At 39.8% G+C, this 18,940-nt stretch overlaps 1 protein-coding gene and 1 long non-coding RNA gene across 5 annotated transcripts in view; one reads left to right on the top strand and one right to left on the bottom strand.

Annotated features, from left to right (window-relative positions):
• LOC144339426 (uncharacterized) overlaps positions 1-10,527 on the bottom strand; it is a 59,308-nt gene extending 48,781 nt beyond the window's left edge. The window contains exons 1-3 of the long non-coding RNA XR_013414449.1: positions 10,394-10,527; positions 4,689-4,769; positions 3,935-4,042 (exon numbers count right to left, since the gene is read on the bottom strand). This is a non-coding gene — a long non-coding RNA (uncharacterized LOC144339426). The remainder of the gene's footprint in view (positions 1-3,934; positions 4,043-4,688; positions 4,770-10,393) is intronic.
• The window catches only part of CMSS1 (cms1 ribosomal small subunit homolog), a 372,406-nt gene extending 360,378 nt beyond the window's left edge, over positions 1-12,028 (top strand). For 3 of the 4 annotated variants that reach the window (XM_077990280.1, XM_077990279.1, XM_015128690.3), the window contains 5 exons: positions 941-1,043; positions 5,339-5,399; positions 5,716-5,803; positions 9,705-9,793; positions 11,701-11,999. In XM_077990280.1, the coding sequence (XP_077846406.1) occupies positions 941-1,043; positions 5,339-5,399; positions 5,716-5,803; positions 9,705-9,793; positions 11,701-11,784 (425 nt within the window). In that variant the 3' untranslated portion in view covers positions 11,785-11,999. 4 annotated transcript variants of the gene reach the window in all.
• The last annotated feature ends 6,912 nt before the right edge of the window (positions 12,029-18,940 follow it).

The following is an 18,940-nucleotide window of genomic DNA, read 5'->3' as shown; positions in this document are numbered from 1 at the left end:
TGGTCATAGCTCAGTGGAGCCTCAACCTCCTGGGTTCTGACGATCCTCCTGTCTCAGCCTCCCAAGTAGCTGGGACTACAGTTGTATGTCACCACAAGCAGCTAATTTTTTTTTTTTTTTTTTGATTATTTTTGGTAGAGACAGAGTCTTCCTATGTTGCCCAGACTGGTCTCAAACTCCTGGGCTCAAGAGATCCTTCGCCCTCTGCCTCCCAAAGTGCTGAGATTACAGGCGTGAGCTACTGTGTCTGGCCCTTCAATATGTATTATATGTAGCCAGCAATAACTAAATTATTCATATCAACTGGTCATTTATTTATGGCCAGCAATGAAACAGTTTAGATATAGAAAGTTTCCATTCTTCTTTCAAACTACAAGCAATTCTGATGACACTAAACTTGAGTTCATAAACCTTTCTTAGCGTCAAATTCAGAAAATGTAAATCTAGGTAATAATAGAATCAACCTCACTAGATTATGAGAACTAAAAAGAAAATCTATATAAAGTGCTTAGCACCATGTCAGTATTTAGTAAGTGTTTGCTGTTTTTAAATGTTTGTTCCATTTTATATCTTATGTTGAATTTCCCTTTAAAATTTAACATGACTGAATCAGAATTCATTTCCTATTTAATCAACATTGTGAAGTATCAAACATAAATTAAAATATCAAAAATGTAATATTCCAAATTTTTTTACTTAATTTTAAAATTAGTCACATTTAGGGACTTGGCATGTTTGTTTTGTGTTATAAATTAATGATACTTCATTTTAATCTAATATTTACAATAACCAGAAAATTGAATTATAATTGTAATTATAATGAACCATGCTCACTGTATTTTATTTTGCTTAAACACTCAACAAAGAAGAAATACTCAACTTGGGAGGTGGGCCCTGTTTTGCCATTTTTCAAATAATTGTTTTGTGGTCTTTTTTCCAGTCTGTCCTAAGTGGGTAAAACTTAGGAAAAACCACAGTGAGAAGAAATCGGTCCTGATGCTGATCATCTGCAGCTCAGCCATCCGAGCCCTGGAGCTCATTAGGTTGGAAGGTTCACCTATTCCGTATCATAAATGTTTTCTGAATAACTGATATATGCCAAACTATTACGTTCTATGTGCTGGAGATGTAGCAATAAACAAAACAGAGTCCCTGCCCTCATGGAATTTATATTTCAGTGGGGGAGACAGATAATAAACAAGTGAAGATACATCATAACATCAGGTACACCTATATGTAAGGAAAAAATCAAGCATGGCAAAGGGATATAAGTAGATCAGGACTACTTTTAAAAGGGTGGTCACAGAAAGCTTCTCTAAGGAGATGACAATTTGATCAGAGACTTGAACAAAGTGAAGAAGAAAGCCCAGCAGCTATCGGAAGAAAAGCATTCCAGGTAGAGGGGAGAGTAAGCACAAAAGACCCCAAAGATAGGATGCCATTGTAGGATTTTGAGGAGTTACTTGATCTGAATCATCATTTTAAAGGTTCCCTTTGGCTGCTGTGTGGAGAGCACACATTATAGAGAGCACAGGTGAAGCAAGGAGATCATACCCCAAACAACCAGTTAGAAGAAAATATCTGACTTAAAATAGTAACAAGAAAAGACAGAAGCCAGGCACAGCAGCTCATGCCTACAATCCTGTCACTTTGGGAGGCTGAGATGGGAGGACTCCTTGAGCCCTGGAGTTTGAGACCAGCTTGGGCAACATAATAAGACCCCATCTCCATTATAAATTTAAAAAAAAAGAAGAAGAAAAGAAAAGAAAGAAAGAAAAAAGATAGAATACCACGGAATACACTTATCAAAACTTATGTACAGACAGCATCATCTAAGGGATGCAGAAAACTTGAACAAACAAAAATGTATACCATATTCTTGAATAGGAAAACTCAATATTGTAAGCATGTCTGTTTTACTTAGGATAGCCTACAGATTTCACACATTCCTAGTTAAACTCCAATAGAGTTGTTTTTTTTTTTTAACTGGTTAAACGAGTTCTGAATTCTTATGGGATAATATACAACTAAAAATAGGCAAAGAAATTCTGAAAAATAATACTAATGAGAGGATTATATCACTAGAGATTACAAATTATATATACATATATATATATATACACACACTCTCTGAAGTCTCAATAATTAACAGTATGGAACTGGCACATGCATGACAGATCAGACGAGTGGAATAGAATTGAAAGTTCAGGAACAGACCCAAATGCATATGAAAATGTAGCACATGCCTAAGGTGACAAATCAGAAATCAGTAGGGAAAGATGGATTGTTTAATAAATGGTGTTGAACAACTGAGTAGCCATCTGGAAAAGCAAAGTTAGATTCATATCTCACTGCTTATAACAAGATAAATTCCAAATGGAACAAAAATTTAAAGGTAAACATTATGTTTTAGGCCGGGCGCGGTGGCTCACACCTGTAATCCCAGCACTTTGGGAGACCAAGGCGGGCGGATCATGAGGTCAGGAGATCGAGACCATCCTGGCTAACACAGTGAAACCCCATCTCTACTAAAAATACAAAAAAAATTGCTGGGCACGGTGGCAGGCGCCTGTAGTCCCAGCTACTCGGGAGGCTGAGGCAGGAGAATGGCGTGAACCCAGGAGGCGGAGCTTGCAGTGAGCTGAGATCACACCACTCACTCCAGCCTGGGTGACAGAGCGAGCCTCCCTCTCAAAAAAAAAAAAAAAAAGATTATGTTTTAAAGATAATTTGTCAGTGCTTTACTAAGTGCTTTCATGTACTTTTTCATTTACTGTAGTTTTTGTAGAATAAACAAAAAGGCTTCCACTGGTCAGTGGTAACATTCAGCTTTCAGAGAAGAGCCGTGAGAGTCAGACGGAATTTGCTAGGACCAGCTCTCTCTGAGAGCCTGGCTCTGGGTCAGGCTTTGACAAGAGACAAAACAAAGGAAAATCCAAGTCATGAAGAAAGAGGAACTTGGTCAAATAGACTAAGGTGCAAATCTAGACACTCAATAGTTATTTACATCTGTTTTTTCTAAATGAACTAATGTAATCACGAATTTAGAAAAGTAGTTGTTAAACTTTAATAGTCCTTCAAACCCTCCTTTCTCCACTGAAGTGGAGACACACATTAAATTGTATCACATTGTGCACATACATTAACTTGTAGCATATAATCTCCCAGTGAAACACTTGTGTTTCTTTCCATTTTTTCTGCTCTAAACATAATTGATCTTGAAGATTCCAACTGCTTCCGGGCAGCTGTATTACCAGTCCTAAAATCATGGGAATTCACATTGACTTTTCAGTGCTTTAAAAACTACCTCATTTCAGCTTCAGATGCTAAGGGCAAAGAGTTTGGCCTGGAGGTGGACTCTTAAAATAAAGCTATCAAATTGATTCGAGCTTTTGTTGTACATAAATTCCTTACTGAGGACATAAAAGTACTATGTCGTCACACTTCATTTACCAATTTGCAATATTTTTTTGTGTCCCCAGTAATACTGTGATCCATTTCAAGGTTAGGTGATTTGCAGAAGGTGATTTCTGAGTAGGCACAACAAGCCCTACTCATAAAGACTAACATTTAAGAATTCGAACTTTTGTGAGAACATCTGTTCTACTGAGAGCCATGACTTACTTTAAATTGTCTTCCTGGTTAACCTTGCCATGGAGAAAGCTTATGTGTAAGTAAAAACTTGAGGCAACAGAACTTGTAGAGCATGATTCACTATTTTGCAAACTCTTATGTTTTTACTGGTCAATATTTCTCAAAATATAATAACGATATATGAAGGAAACTAGTAAACCCATGTTAGGTCATCCTCAAATATAGGTGATATATAGAAATACGTTCAACAAATGAAAAACAGGTTGTGAAAACAGAAGCAAGGAAAAAGTAAAGAACAGAAAATTAGGTGAAGCCAGCTAGAAATGGTGCTCAAACTCACGTCCATAAAGCCCCGTTCAGTTGCAACAGTGGCCCCAACTGGGGGCCTGCACTTTCCAACAGCCAGGATCTGTTGGGAAATACTATCAGTTGTCAGATTGATGGCATTCTGTGGGTTTAAGAAGAAAAAAAAAAGTTCCCTGAGAAATACAGTTTTTCCCTCTGTGACATAGTGATAGCAGCATTCTCAGTGTCATCTGTACAACAAGAATCCTGGACAGATAATGTTATGTGGCTGTTTATAGAACAGCTGTTGGTGCCAGCTGAGGACCTGATGCCACAGTAGAGGTAGAAAGGCAGGCATGTCAGGTGCCACCAGCGTCGTCTCCACCCTCAGAGCTGGTGGTCTGGATTGATGTGGATAGATCTAGCTTCTTGACTACCTAGAAACTAAGTGGACTGCCTGTCCTGCTGGTGTAAGCCAGAGACTGTAAAGCGACAACTCAAAGGCTAAGTTTACCCCACAAGTATTTGGCACCTAAAAAATTTTTGAATGACTTGCCCATATTTAAAATCAGATTGCACATATAAAAATCTAAATTTCTGGCTTCTCTAAAAATCAGAGGATCTTAGGCCCATAATCTCACATCCTCATAACTGGCAGAGCTGAGCACTAGTTGACCCCTGTACGGGGGGCATCACTCTCGAGTGCCCCTCAGTCCTCACACCCACCTCCCAGATCACCTCATTTACAATAACCCCTGCCCTCATAGCTTTAATTCCGCCAGTCCTTTGTGTCAGTGGTTTCTTCTTACTTTTTTTCCTTCCTTCTTTGCTTCCTCTTTCCCTTCTTTCCTTCCTTCTTTTCTTTCTTTTGGCTGAAGCTCCATTTCCACCTATAAAATTTTATAGAGAAGTTTAGCCTACAAAGTAGATAAGAAAGGACAGCTCTGACAGAAGGATAGAAACCCGCCTTCTTCCCCCTTTCCATCTCATCCCCCGGCTTTCCTCATGGCCACCACAGGCAGACCTTTGTAGATGCCCTTGGCTCCACAGAGAATGGGCTGACATCACCGCTCTAAGATATCTCTTGGAACCGAATTTTGTATGAGAACTGCTCTGCACAGTTGGAAATGAATTTTCTGCCAGGGACCTGAAATACTGGAATTCTGTATTACAAGTGAAAGGCAGATCATGTGTTACAGTAATCAAGGAAACCTAAGTAAGGTTGACCTTGTGTATGGCAGTGTGAAGCCAACACAGATAAGTACCTGAATAAAAGGCTACCCCACTCTCATTGCAAATGCTGGCTAACCTGCAAATCTCAGAATTTGTGTGTACATATGTGCATATATACACACATATGCACACATCCTTTGAATAAAGCAAGACATAATACTTAAGTAGTCATCGTGGCCTAGAATGAGTTGGTTTTCTTAAGCATTCACCTACTTCTTTTCATTAGGTCGATGACAGCATTCAGAGGAGACAGCAAAGTTATAAAATTATTTGCAAAGCACATAAAGGTAAGCAAGGGCCTGTGATCCCTAAAGGCCTCTCCCAGACCTCAGCTTTTTCCTTTCAACCTCTTCTCCTAATCTCCTTAGCAAGTATTTTATTGAGTTCCTTCCTTATGTAACATTTAACCACTTTTCTAGTTTTTTAAATTCTATGCCTCCACATATCTACCTCCCCCCTACAGCAGTTGCTTCTGCCATGCTCCGTCCCTGAGGCTTGACCCTTTGATTCCTTGAAGATTTAACTTTGAGATAAAGTTAAGAAATTGGTGTAAAATTGCACTTTCTTAATGACTTCCTTTTCTTCTCTTTCCTCTTGGAACAGGTCCAGGAGCAGGTAAAGCTGCTGGAGAAGCGTGTGGTGCACCTGGGTGTAGGAACTCCAGGGAGAATTAAAGAACTTGTTAAACAAGGTATGACAAGAGGGCAGCGATACTCTTGCCCAGGGCTGGGAGTTTGCCTTACCCACATGTGAGTCTCAGAAACTAAATTCAGGATATACAGAAACCAGACCTCTGTGTTAATTCAGGAAGTGGAAACTCAGCCTTTAATCTCTGAAGCCAACCAGCAAGTATAGCACATTAGGGAATGATAAGGGCTGTGGCAAACTGAAGTACATGTGCCCACCTAAACAGAGTCCAATTCCAGCTGCTACAAGCAGGTTAGTGGGTCACATGGCCTTCATTCCACCAGTGCGCGGCCACTGCTTCAGTTGAGTATTCCCGCTCACTCCACAGAGTCTCGGGGAGACTCCCATTTTGAGGGCTGGTATATAAAACATACTAAAACAAAACGTAGTTTCCGTGAATGTAATGCGGGCATTCCATAATTGTTCTTCCCAAATGTGTTTCTCTTTGAGTGCTTTACAGAAAGTATTCTAGACAATATCCACTGGTGAGTTTTTCTAGTTTGCCGACTTTCTCAAAGCCAGTAACCTGAGAACCTGCTAACCTGCCAATTATCTTATTACCTCTTCTACCTACCAGGCACATTCAATGATTTCTTTTCAATACTTATTTCCAAATTACTTATGTATTATCTAATAGAGGTTTTTTTTAAATAACTGTCTGGAGCTATTCTCAGATTATTTTATATACCTAAAAGTAATGTGCTCATCAGTGTAGTAACTCATTATAGAGATGGTCATTTGCCAGGGAGCAACCAAAAGCTAAAACTACTATTGTTTCTCTCCAGATGAAAATCATCCAGGGTTACTTGAACCCACTATATGCAGAGTTTTGTACAAATACCAACAAGTAACAAATTTGGCTGCCCCTGACAAGGAAGGGAAACAACACTTTTGAGTTCCTACTTGTACGCAGTGCTATGCTTGACACCCTTACATATGTTATCTCATTTAGCACTCACAGCATCCTTACAGGCCAGCCATTTTATTTCTTATGAGAGAGAACTGAAGCTCAGAGGGTTATGTCACCCTCCCCAAGGTCTATCACTCCCAGCTTTCCTGGTTCTACAGCCTTTTCTCCTCAGGGAGCTCCTGATCCAGCTGAAGAACCAAATGTACATAGACTGAGATCGATAGCATGAGGCAGTAAATGCCAAGAGCCAAATGAGCACTTCTAAGTGGTACAGGAGTTGAAATGAGAAGGAGATAGTTATGCTGGCCTGAATCTGCAGAGCAGGGTCTTTAACTGATCTTTGAAATGTGGAGAGGATTGAAATAGGCCGGGAGGGTCAGGGGAAGCATCCATGAATGGGAGAACAGCCCAGTGAGATTCTCAGAAAGCAGGCACATACACATGTTATATCACAAGGAATTAGGAGGAGGCAAAACAGTGTTGCAGTTAAGAGCCCCTGTGATGGACTCAGACCTCCAGATTCAAATCTCAGGTCTAGCAACTTACCAGCTCTGTAACCTTGGCAAGTTACTTAACCCTTCTCAGCCTGTTTCTTTGTACGAATGACCGGGATTGTAATAGTAGCTACTTTAAGGTTTGTTATAAAAACAAAATGCCAATAAAGAGCTCAGCGCACTGTCACACCCTAAACACTTAGCAAATATTAGTTATTTATTAAAGAGACCAACTTTCTTGCTTGGAGACTTTGTGGGCTATAGTAGCAGTTGATGCAATTGGAAAGAAATTTGAGGAAAGCCCTTGAACAGTAAGCCAAGGAGTTTGGATTTTTGTCTTGTGGACATCCTATGGCATTTGAAAGTTAAGAGGCACCAAGGCCTTCTATGAGACACAGATTTGGGAGTGATTGACTGGGTATCAGGAGAAGCTAAGGATGGACTCTCAGGTTGGTTCCTGTCTCCCTAGCAGCTTTTAGCTAAAGATTCACCACCAGTCCCTCCTGGCATCCAGATTTTTTTATGTGTCACCAGACTTCCCCAACCCCCACCCCATGCAACAGGATTACTCTTCTCTGTATTTAAAAGAAAGAGAGGAAGAGAAAAAGCAAAGCTCTCCAGACTATTGAAATCAGATCTCTACAGAGTTGTGAGACCTCAATATGCAGGCTTATTTCAGGTGGAAAAATCATTTAAAGGGCGATGTATTTTTACAATATTAATGAAAATAATTTTTACTTCTGATTCTAATTGGATGAATGGTTTAATATTCATTAACCACAGGTCTTTGGCTACATACAAAGTGTTTAAAGAGAATAGTCCCAGCACCCTAAAAATGGGAAATCTAACAGAGTGACACCAGTAGCACATATGTAGCTGTTTATGACTTAATAAGATGTTTATATGTTTATATATAAGGAGAGTTTTCAGACATTGAACAATATCCCATGACATTGGTATGTATACAATTACAGACAATTGTATTGTTTTAATTTAGTAATGAAGGGGATTTTCTGACTGTAGGAGCCTTTGGAAAATGCAAAAATGTACAGAGAAGAAAACAAGTCACTTTAGAGGCAATCTCTTGTTAATAATGAATATATTTCCTTTCAGTCTTTTTTCTATACATTTGTATGTTTATTTTTATATAGCAGAGATTGATTATACTGCATTTCATAACTTTATAACCTACCTTTTTCACTTGCTATATCTCATGAGGACTTACTTTCCTTGTCATGAAGCACGTTTAATTTTTCATTTGTATAGCTACGCTATTTACAATATTCTATTGTAAATTTATTTTTTTGCAATTCTATTATGGTAGACTTTGGGTTGTTTCTAAATTTTTGCTATTATAAATAATATGGCAATGATCATTTTTGCAAGTAGCTATGTTTATGTTTCTGATGCTTCATTGGGATTGGTCATAGAAGGAAATTTATTTTATCAAATACAAGCATTTTGGCCAGGCACCGTGGCTCACGCCTATAATCCCGGCACTTTGGGATGCTGAGATGGCCAGATCACTTGAGGTCAGGAATTCGAGATCAAATAAAAGCATTTTGAAGCTGTTATATTATGCTCAGTTTCATTCCAGAGAGGCTGTACCTATTGCTTTCCTGCCAGCAGTTATATTAAGGGAAGACTGATGATCAACTCATTGTCTTTTCCAGTTCACCATTTTTATTTTAATTTTGCAGAATGTTTTTAATAACAGGCATTTGAATTATAAACAGCATGAACAAGTATTAGGGGCAAAGAGGAAAATATTTAAATACCATGAGGAAAAGCTGAGGGGAAGTGCCGCGGGAGAGGAAGGCTGTAGGTACTGTTAACACGAGAGACGTGGAACAGCTTGGAGCAGAGGCAAGAACTGACTGTATGCCCAACTGTGAGACATCTGAGGACCAGACAATCCCTGAGGTCCCCTGCAGCCCTCACAGTCCATAATTGTCTTGTAGACAGACAGGAAAACAGTGAATGGAGTAATTAAGTGATTTACCAACCTCATCAAAGGATAGCTGAATAGAGCCTATTCATCTCAACTTCCTTTTCTGCCTAAAATGAACCACCCAGCCCTGTCCTCATCTTTCTCCCCACTCACCTCCTCAGAGCCATGCAGACTCCGTGGACTCAACTCCTCTGAAAGGCAACTACCCAAAACTGCAGGATTTAGCTTAGCAAATGCCTGTCAGGAATGAGACTACAGCCTCTGGGTCTTCATGAAATGGAGGCTTGGCCAGCATGTGAGCATTTGAGGAGCTTAGCAAGAGCAGCTTGTCTGCTTTCCTCAGAAGCAGTGATGAGTTGATAAGAAGAGCACGTCTCAGAGTGCTGCGTTTGTTTCCATCAGGGAAGGGCAGCACTTAATGTGCAGAGATGAGTTACTGGGGGAGAGGACAACATATGGGACAAAAAGTAACCCGGAGAATAAAAAATCATTTTAATAAGCTTATGTCATGAGGTCTTTACTGCAGCAACTCTCTCCCTGTCTCTTTCAGGTGGCTTTAATTTGAACCCCTTAAAATTTCTGGTTTTTGACTGGAACTGGAGAGATCAGAAGTTGAGGAGAATGATGGACATTCCCGAGGTACCACGTAACCAGCAGTTGCTTTTAATCATTTTTTCTCTATTTGAACTTGAGTTCAAACACAGTAATAAAGTCTTTGACATGAGGAGCCAGCACATTGTAGATTTTGAAATGATTTCTATCTTTTCTAACTCTGAGCTAACTATAATTATAGAGGCCACCTCCTCCCCTTACACATAACTGTATCCTTTCCATGTGTTTCATGGGAATCGGCTCTGTTGCTCCTTAAATGACCAATGGCCTCTCCTCACTAGGGACCATTTTGAGAAACAAGAAGATCTGAAGGACCTGCACTTTTCCTGTGCCTTTCTTTGTAGACACACTCGTCTTTGTCTTTCATTCTTCTATGTGCACTTTTGGCTCGGGTTGGGGAAGCAGGGGTACAAACTTGCCTCTTTGCCAGCATCTCCACATCCCCAATAACCCACTTACTTAATTTAGAAAGATATTTTGATTTCATGGGGTGGGGAAATTTTTTGATGTCTCAGTGGATTACAATTGAATGACTGAATGCCTTTATGGGCACAGTATTAGCTCATTATATATTTTTAAAAGCAATCCATTATCATCATAATGTGAAAAATTGACCTTGCCACCTACCATGCTGTCATGGGGCTAATTTTTCAATCTAGCCTGATGCTTCACAGTAGCTGTTAGAAAAAAAAAAAAAATGGTTACCAGTCACCAACCAAGAACAAATCATGGCAGTAACTATCAAAGAGGCTTGGAAATACTCTTCCAAACATGCTGAATGAATTAATTTATCACATAAAACTGTATCTCCAGTTGACCAAACCTGATTATAATTCATCAGTGAGTTATTTCAGACATCAGTTCAGGTTAAAAAACAGTTTGCTCAGTTACACACACACACACACACACGCACACACACATACACAGTTGTGCATTTTGTCCCCTGAATTGACTGGTTTCTTAAAACTGGTTTAACAACTTTGATATCAGGCATGAGGCCACAGTTGATTATTTCAGTTATAATATTAAACTGACTAATCTACTAAGTTTCTAATTCTAATAATGAGAAATATCCAAAAACATCTTTTCACCCATAGTTATTTTTATTCTGTTGCTGTCATTCTTAGCAGTTATCCTAAGGCAATAAAATCCTATACTGAACTATCGTATATAATATTGTTTACAGAAAGCACACTGTGGAGTCCTTGAAACACCTTTATATAGCATTTTATTTTGAATGGCTGCACTTTAATGAACCTAATGTTTTATTTAGTACCTCTTCCTTCATTTATATAGTACCTCTTCTTTCATTTATATAAATATTTTAATTCTGCCAGGCATGGCGACACACACCTGTTATCCTAGCCCTTTGGGAGGCTGAGGTGGGAGGATTACTTGAAGCCAGGAGTTCGAGACCAGCCTGGGCAACAAAGCAAGACCCTGTCTCTACAAAACAATAATAATAATAGGCCAGGCGCAGTGACTCACACCAGTAATCCCAGCACTTTGGGAGGCCAAGGCAGGCAGATCACTTGAGGCCAAGAGCTCAAGACCAGACTGGCCAATATGGCAAAACCCTGTCTCTACTAAAAATACAAAAGTTAGCTAGGTATCATGGCACATGCTTCTAATCCAAGCTACTCAGAAGGCTGAAGCATGAGAATCACTTGAACCCGGGAGGCAGAGATAGCAGTTAGCCAAGATCACGCCACTGCACTCCAGCATGGGCAACAGAATGGGACTCTGTCTCAAAATAATAATAATAATTTTTAAAATTTCAACTCGAAATCAAATGTGTGTTAGGACTTTTGCCCTCTCTGATTCTGGCCATAACAGCTGGGTAAATACCAGGGAGTCCTGATGGTTGAATTTATTCACCAAGACCATTTTTGCTTGATCTTAATCTTTTTTTTTTTTCCTTTTCTCTCATTTAGATAAGAAAGGAGGTATTCGAACTTCTGGAAATGGGAGTGCTCAGTCTGTGCAAGTCAGAATCTTTGAAACTGGGCCTTTTCTAAGTCTGTGTCTTAATGAAGATTCCAGTCTTCACAGTAGAAGTTGCATCTTATTTAATGACTCTGATATATTGCAAGCACTCAGTAAATATCAGCAAATAGTTTATGTTAACTGTGTCAGCAGATAGATCGCTGGAATGTGGGGATTCTGAAACAGGAATGAATCTGTCCTTTTGACAACTCTCTTATTTAATAAAGTATCACCGGCTTGTGTGTGATCCTTGTTGAGCAGACCGAGTTTTTCTGTCACCAACTGGCTTCTGATGTAACTGTTCAGGAGAAAGGAAAGAGCAGCTGGGTGACCTCAGGCAAGCCCCTTACCTCTCTGAGCCCCATCTCATCAGCTCAAAGTGGGAATGTCTCACAGCAGTGTTGAGGGTTCCAGGAGATGGTACATGGGGAGCAGATTTGTAAACTCTGAGGCATGGTCCCAGCAAAAAGGGTGGCAAGTATATTAGTCCATTCTCACATTGCTATAAGTAACTACCTGAGACTGGGTAGATTATAAAGAAAAGAGGTTTGACTCACAGTTTCACAGGCTGTATAGGAGGCATGGCTGAGAGGCCTCAAGAAACTTACAATCACAGCAGAAGGTGAAGGGGAAACAAGCACATCTTCACATGGTGACAAGAGAGCAAGAGAGTGAAGGGGGAAATGCTACACACTTTTAAACGACTAGATCTTGTGAGAACTCACTCCGTATCATGAGAACAGCTTAAGAGCAAGGGGGAAATCTGCCCCCATGATCCAATCACCTTCCACCAGGTCCCTCCCCCAACAATGGGAATTATAATTCAACATAAGATTTGGGTGGAGACACAAAGCCAAACCATATCATTCCACCCTGGCCTCTTCCAAATTTCATTTCCTTCTCACATTTCAAAACACAATCATGCCTTCCCAACAGTCCCCCAAAGTCTTAACTCATTCCAGCATTAACTCAAAAGTCCAACTCCAAAGTCTGATCTGAGACAAGGCAAGTTCCTTCCACCTATGAGCCTGTAAAATAAAAAACAAGTTAGTTACTTCCAAGATACAATGGAGGTACAGGCATTGGGTAAATGCTCCCATTCCAAGTGGGAGAAACTGGTCCAAACAAAGGAGCTAAAGGCCCCATGCAAGTCCAAAACCCAGCAGGGCACTCATTGAATCTTAAAGCTCCAAAATAATCTTTGACTCCATGTCTCATATCCAGGCCACGCTGATGCAAGGAATGGGCTCCCAAGGCCTTAGGCAGCTCTACCTCTGTGGCTCTGCAGGGTACAGTCCCCATGGTTACTTTCACAGACTAGTGTTGAGTGCCTAAGCATATCCAGGTACACAGTGTAAGCTGTCAGTGGATCTACCATTCTGGGGTCTGGAGGATGGTGGCCCTCTTTTTACAGCTCCACTAGGCAGTGCCCCAGTGGGGACTGTGTAGGGGCTCCAACCCCACATTTCCCCTCTGCACTGCCCTATAGAGGCTCTCCATGAGGGCTTCACCCCTGTAGCAGACTTTTGCCTGGACATCAAGGCATTTCCATACATCCTCTGAAATTGAGGTAGAAGCTCCCAAACCTCAACTCTTGCCTTCTGCACACCCATAAGCCCAATAGCACGTGGAAGCTGCCAAGGCTTGGGGCTTGCACCCTCTGAAGCAATGGTTCAAGCTGTACCTTGGCCCCTTTTAGCCACAGCTGGAACTGGGCAGCTGGGAAGTAGGGTGCCATGTCCTAAGGCTACACAGAGCAGCTGGGCCCAGGGCCTAGCCCACGAAACCATTTTTCCCTCTTAGGCCTCTGAGCCTGTGTGGCAGGGGGATGCTGCCACGAAGGTCTCTGAAGTGCCCTGGAGGCATTTTCTCCATTGTTTTGGCTATTAATATTCAGCTCCTCTTGTGCAAACTTCTGCAGCTAGCTTGAATTTCTCCTCAGAAATTGGGTTTTTCTTTTCTACCACATGGCCAGGCTGCAAATTTTCAAACTTTTCTGCTCTGCTTTGCTTTTAAATATAAGTTCTCTTTCCTTATGCAAATGAGCATAGGCTTTTAGAAGCAGCCACATCACCTCTTGAACACTTTGCTGCTTAGAAATTTCTTCTGCCAGATACCCTAAGTCATCTCTCCCAAGTTCAAAGTTACACAGATCCCTAAAGCAGGGGCACAATGCCACCAGTCTCTTTGCTAAAGCACAGCAAGAGTGACCTTTGCTCCAGTTCCCAATAAGTTCCTCATCTCCATCTGAGAACACCTCAGCCAGGACTTCATTGTCCATATCACTATCAGCATTTTGGTCAAAACTGTTCAAGTCTCTAGGAGTTTCCAAACATTCCCTCATATTCCTGACTTCTGATCCCTCCAAACTGTTGCAACTTCTGCCCATTACCCAGTTTCAAAGTTGCTTCCACATTTTTAGGTATCTTTATAGCAATGTCCCACTTCTCTGGTACCAATTTTCTGTATTACTCCATTTTTACATGGCTATGATGAACTACCTGAGACTGGGTAGTTTATAATGAAAAGAGGTTTAATTGACTTCCAGTTCCACAGGCTGTAAAGGAGGATGGCTGGAGAGGCCTCAGGAAACTTAAAATCATGGCAGAAGATGAAAGGGAAGCAAGCACATCTTCACGTGGCAACAAGACAGCGAGAGAGTGAAGGGGGAAGTGCTACACACTTTTAAACAACCAGATCTCACTATCTGAGATCTCACTATCTGAGAACTCACTATCTGAGAACTCACTATCTGAGAACAGCAAGGGGGAAATCCGTCCCCATGATCCAATCACCTCCCACCTGGTCCCTCCCCCAACACTGGGAATTACAGTTCCACATGAAATTTGGGTGGGGACACACAGCCAAACCACATCAGCAGGATAGTGGTAGAAAGAGCATCAGGTGAATTTGGCACTTTGTAAACATATAAAAAGACAACAATATAATCACAGTTATCTTACTCATTATTTTTTTTTTAATTTTCTATTTTGAAACTTCAGGCTTAATAGAAAAGTTTAAAAAATGGAGAATTCCCATATCCCCTTCCAGAGCTTTCCCAGTGTTAACTTCTTGTATAACCATAATAGAGTTATCAAAACTAAGAAGTCATCACTGGTACCGTATAATTAACTAAACTACAGAGTTTATTTGGATTTCTCCAAATAAACTGATGTCCTTGTTCTATTCCAGGATTCATTTTAGGATCCCACATTGCACTTACTTAGTTGTTGTGTCTCTTTGGTTTCTTGAGACCACTGACAGTTCCTCAGTATTTCCCTGTCTTTTCATGACCTTCATACTTTTTTGAAGAGTATCCATCGTGTATTTTGTAGAATGTCCCTCAATTTGTATTTGTCTGTAATGTTCTCATGATTTGATTGAAGTTACACATTTTTTGACCAGAATACTACAGAAGCGAGTATGTCCTTCTGGATTTATTATATCAGGGGTACATAATGTTAATATGTCTTATTACCAGTGATGTCAACCTTGATCACCTGGCTAAGGTGGTATCTGCCAGTTTTTTCTACTATAAAGTTATTATTTTCCCTTTGTAATTAATATCCATTTTAGGGGCAATACTTTGAGGCTATACAAACATCTGTTTTTCCTCAAACTTTTGCCTGCTAATTCTAGCAAACATTGGTATTTCTTGCCTGCGACAGCCATTACTGTAATGGTTTTTCTATTTTTCTCATTCCTTCAACATGTGTTACATTTATTACAGAATTCCTCTTTAAGAAATAATTATCTCTTTTCCCCCATTTACTTGTTTGTTCAATTATTTATTTACATCAGTATGGACTCGTTGATACTCATTTTATTCTATGAGTTATAAGGTAATAGTATTGTTTTTTATTTGTTGCTCAAATTCACTTACTTTTCTTACTCATTTAAATAATGTTGATTGGTTACCCACTCTGTGCCAAGCACTGTGTTTACAACTTTCATTTATATATAAGCTGTCATGTTTAATCACTGAAATAGTCCCAAAGGAAAAAGTGTTATAAGTCACATTGTATAGACAATGAAACTAAATCTGAGAAGGGACATATACTAGTTTAAGTAGCAGAACCAGAAGTCAGACCCAGGTCTCCCATATCCACTTCAAGACACCCAACTTATCTGGAGACTGAAGCGTATACAGCAAACAAGAGATAAGAAAGCAAACAGATGCCAGTACTGATATATAAAATTCAAATTTTGTGAAATTGTAAATGAGCCTAACAGGCTAGCAAGTCAAAGTCCAGGAAATCACACACGCCTGCACACCAACAACTTGTTGCTCATGCACTTTGCACCTCTGTGGTCCAAAAGCCAGAATACTGAGAGGGACTCAGAGGAAAGAGGAGTAGGTTCCATCCTGCAGGATTCCCACTAGAGCCCAATAAGTTATAAGAAAAACAACTACTACAGAATGAACATTTAAGCTATCGCTAAACTTAACTCTATCATTTTCATCCCTTTAGCCCTAAGAAGTGAGATATTCTTGGGCGATGGTAAGAAAGAAAATGGACCACATACCTTCTCAATAGAGGCATTTAACTTCCTGTCAAGTGACATGTCCTAGATTAATATGGGGAAAAAAAGCCATCAGGTATGATTATTATCAGAAGAGAGATCTGCAAATTAAGACACTGCAGTCTGTGCTGTCAGAATTCAGACCAATCTGCCAAGCTGCTATGAATTCACCAAAACATGAGACTATCGTGAATATTACATGTGTATATCCATATAATGTATGTGTATATTTAATATATATTTTTATATTTAGCATATATATTTTCATCCCAGCAGTTAATAGGAAAGACAATGAAATATAAGGCAACCCCAAATATGCAAATGTCTGCTAATGCCTGAGAAGGCTATTTAAATGAAGACAAGTTAGAAATCACTTCAAAATTTTCCTTTTTTTCCTTTTTTTTAAAAAAAAAGATGGGATCTTGCTCTGTCTCCCAAGCTGAAGTGCAGTGGTGCCATCATAGGTCACTGCAGCCTCAAACTCCTGGGCTCAAGTGATCCTCCCACCTCAGCCTCCCAAAGTGCTGGGATTACAGGCATGAGCCACTGCACCTAGACTTTGACATTTCTAGTGATACCACAGTATAACTGCTGTTAACAAATTGCTGTATTGGTATCAATCTAGAACAGTGATTCTCAAACATGGGCAATAGAGGCCAGGGATGCAACTAAACATTTTACAATCTTACAGGACAGCCTTCACAACAAAGAAACATCTGGCCCAAGATGTCAGTAGTGCTGAGAAAAAGAACCCTGTTCTGGAAATATCGAAAGGCAATGCATATAAGGTATATTTGCACATTGAAAGTAGATTTATTTAGAAGAGGGAAATAGATGAATATAAAAGTACCTGGAGAATGTATATCTAGCTGTCTCTCAAGAATATTGTCCCAGAAATATTTGTACTTATTACCTGTGATGGCTAATTTTAATGTGGCAACTTGGCTAGGCCATAGGATACCCAGATAGTTGGTTAAACATTATTCTGGGTGTTCTGTGATGGTATATTTGCATGAGATTAACATTTAAATTGGTAGACCTGAGCAAAGAGGATTGCCCTTCATAATGTGAGAGGGCCTCGTCCTGTCAGTTGAAGGCCTGAATAGAACAAAAGACTGACTCTCCTCAACCCCCCAAGAGAATTCTACCTGACTGCCTTCTAACTGAAACATTGGCTCTTCCTGGCTCTATGGCAGCCTGGTGGCCTTCAGACTTGCATTGGGACATCAGCTCTGCAGATTTTGGGGTTGTCAGCCTCCATAATCATGTGAGCCAATTCCTTATAATATACACATATGGTCATATAATCTCCTACTGGTTCTGTTTCTGTGGTGAACCCTGAGTACTACACCACCTGTGAAGCTCCTTTTAGTCTGGGATTTGGGTTAGTTGGTTTTGTTGTTTTATAAACTGTCTAAGAAATACTATTCTCATTGGTTTTTTGCTGTAATTACCCTCTTGCTAGGCATTATGTAATATAATCCCATCCAATCCAATGTTGGAATAAGTATTTGAATCACAAACATACCCCAATGTTGTGTAGGTCAACCCTGTTCTTATAATCTAATCTCATAGCTTTTTACTGCCTTTTAAACCCAAGCTCTTGACCATGTTTATTTAGTAAAACAAATGGTAAATGTTAACGAGAAGTGTTCACTGCCATCTTCTCACACAAGGCTGTCTGACACCAACAACCGTACTAGTTGCCACCTCCAAATTAGATTCAAATGTCATGCTGAAAATTTCCCATTGGTATTTTGCTCTTTACACAGTTTGTAAGTGGAAAGGTTTAACTCTGAATTGGAAACTTCCTAATGTAAGCATTTGCATCAATTTTGTATTCTTTCAAACCAGGTACATTTGCCAAAGTCATTACTTTCTTTGATACAAAAATAGTCCAGGATGGCTTCTCTGTCTAATGTAAATTAAAAGGGAAGATTAGATTAGAAATTCACCTGCTCCCTAATTTTAAAAATTCTAATTCTAAATCTTAAACACCAGTTTTAAAAAAAGTAATTATTAATTACTAATGGCCTAAGGAAAATAATGTTAGTGGATTTCTAACAAGGGAAAAAACCCAAAACCAGACCTAATACTGTACTTCAATGTTGAACATCTCACTGATTATCTTCCTCTTCCTTTCTCTTGCCTCATTCAGGCTACTCCAAAGCATGCACTTAAGAGAGGTTAGGAGGAGATGTTTTTAATCTGCATTTTCTACTAGAGTCTTTTTTATGGATGAAAAAAAATTGGAAGCTGCTGAAATGAGACATCTGTGTTCTACAATTCCCTGTTTGCTGCTCTCTTCCTCATTATCACAAATAGCAAAGTTAGCTATGATCTGAGAGCATTTTTCCAATTTAGTTTATATTCATGTTAAGCCACAGCCACATTTGGAGAAAAGCTGACAGCCCTAACTTTTATTTTTTTGTATTAATCTCCAAGGATCTAGGCAAGTTCCTAAAGATAAATCCATTTCCACCTCTCAGGAAGGGCTTGCCTTGAATTACTCACCAAATCCCAGAAATAGCCCATCGTGATTGCTTCCTAGTGTCACCAGATGTTGGTTTCTGCAGACCTTGCCGGGGACTATCCATCCTAGGCATGACATTTAGCACAAGAACCTTTTTAAGCCTGAGTCAGTTATACTCAGTAATGGCTGGT

This window comes from Macaca mulatta, chromosome 2 (genome assembly GCF_049350105.2).
Source record: "Macaca mulatta isolate MMU2019108-1 chromosome 2, T2T-MMU8v2.0, whole genome shotgun sequence".
Taxonomy (NCBI): domain Eukaryota; kingdom Metazoa; phylum Chordata; class Mammalia; order Primates; family Cercopithecidae; genus Macaca; species Macaca mulatta.
Note: the sequence above shows the minus strand (reverse complement) of the source record. Positions and strands in the feature narration are given on the sequence as shown.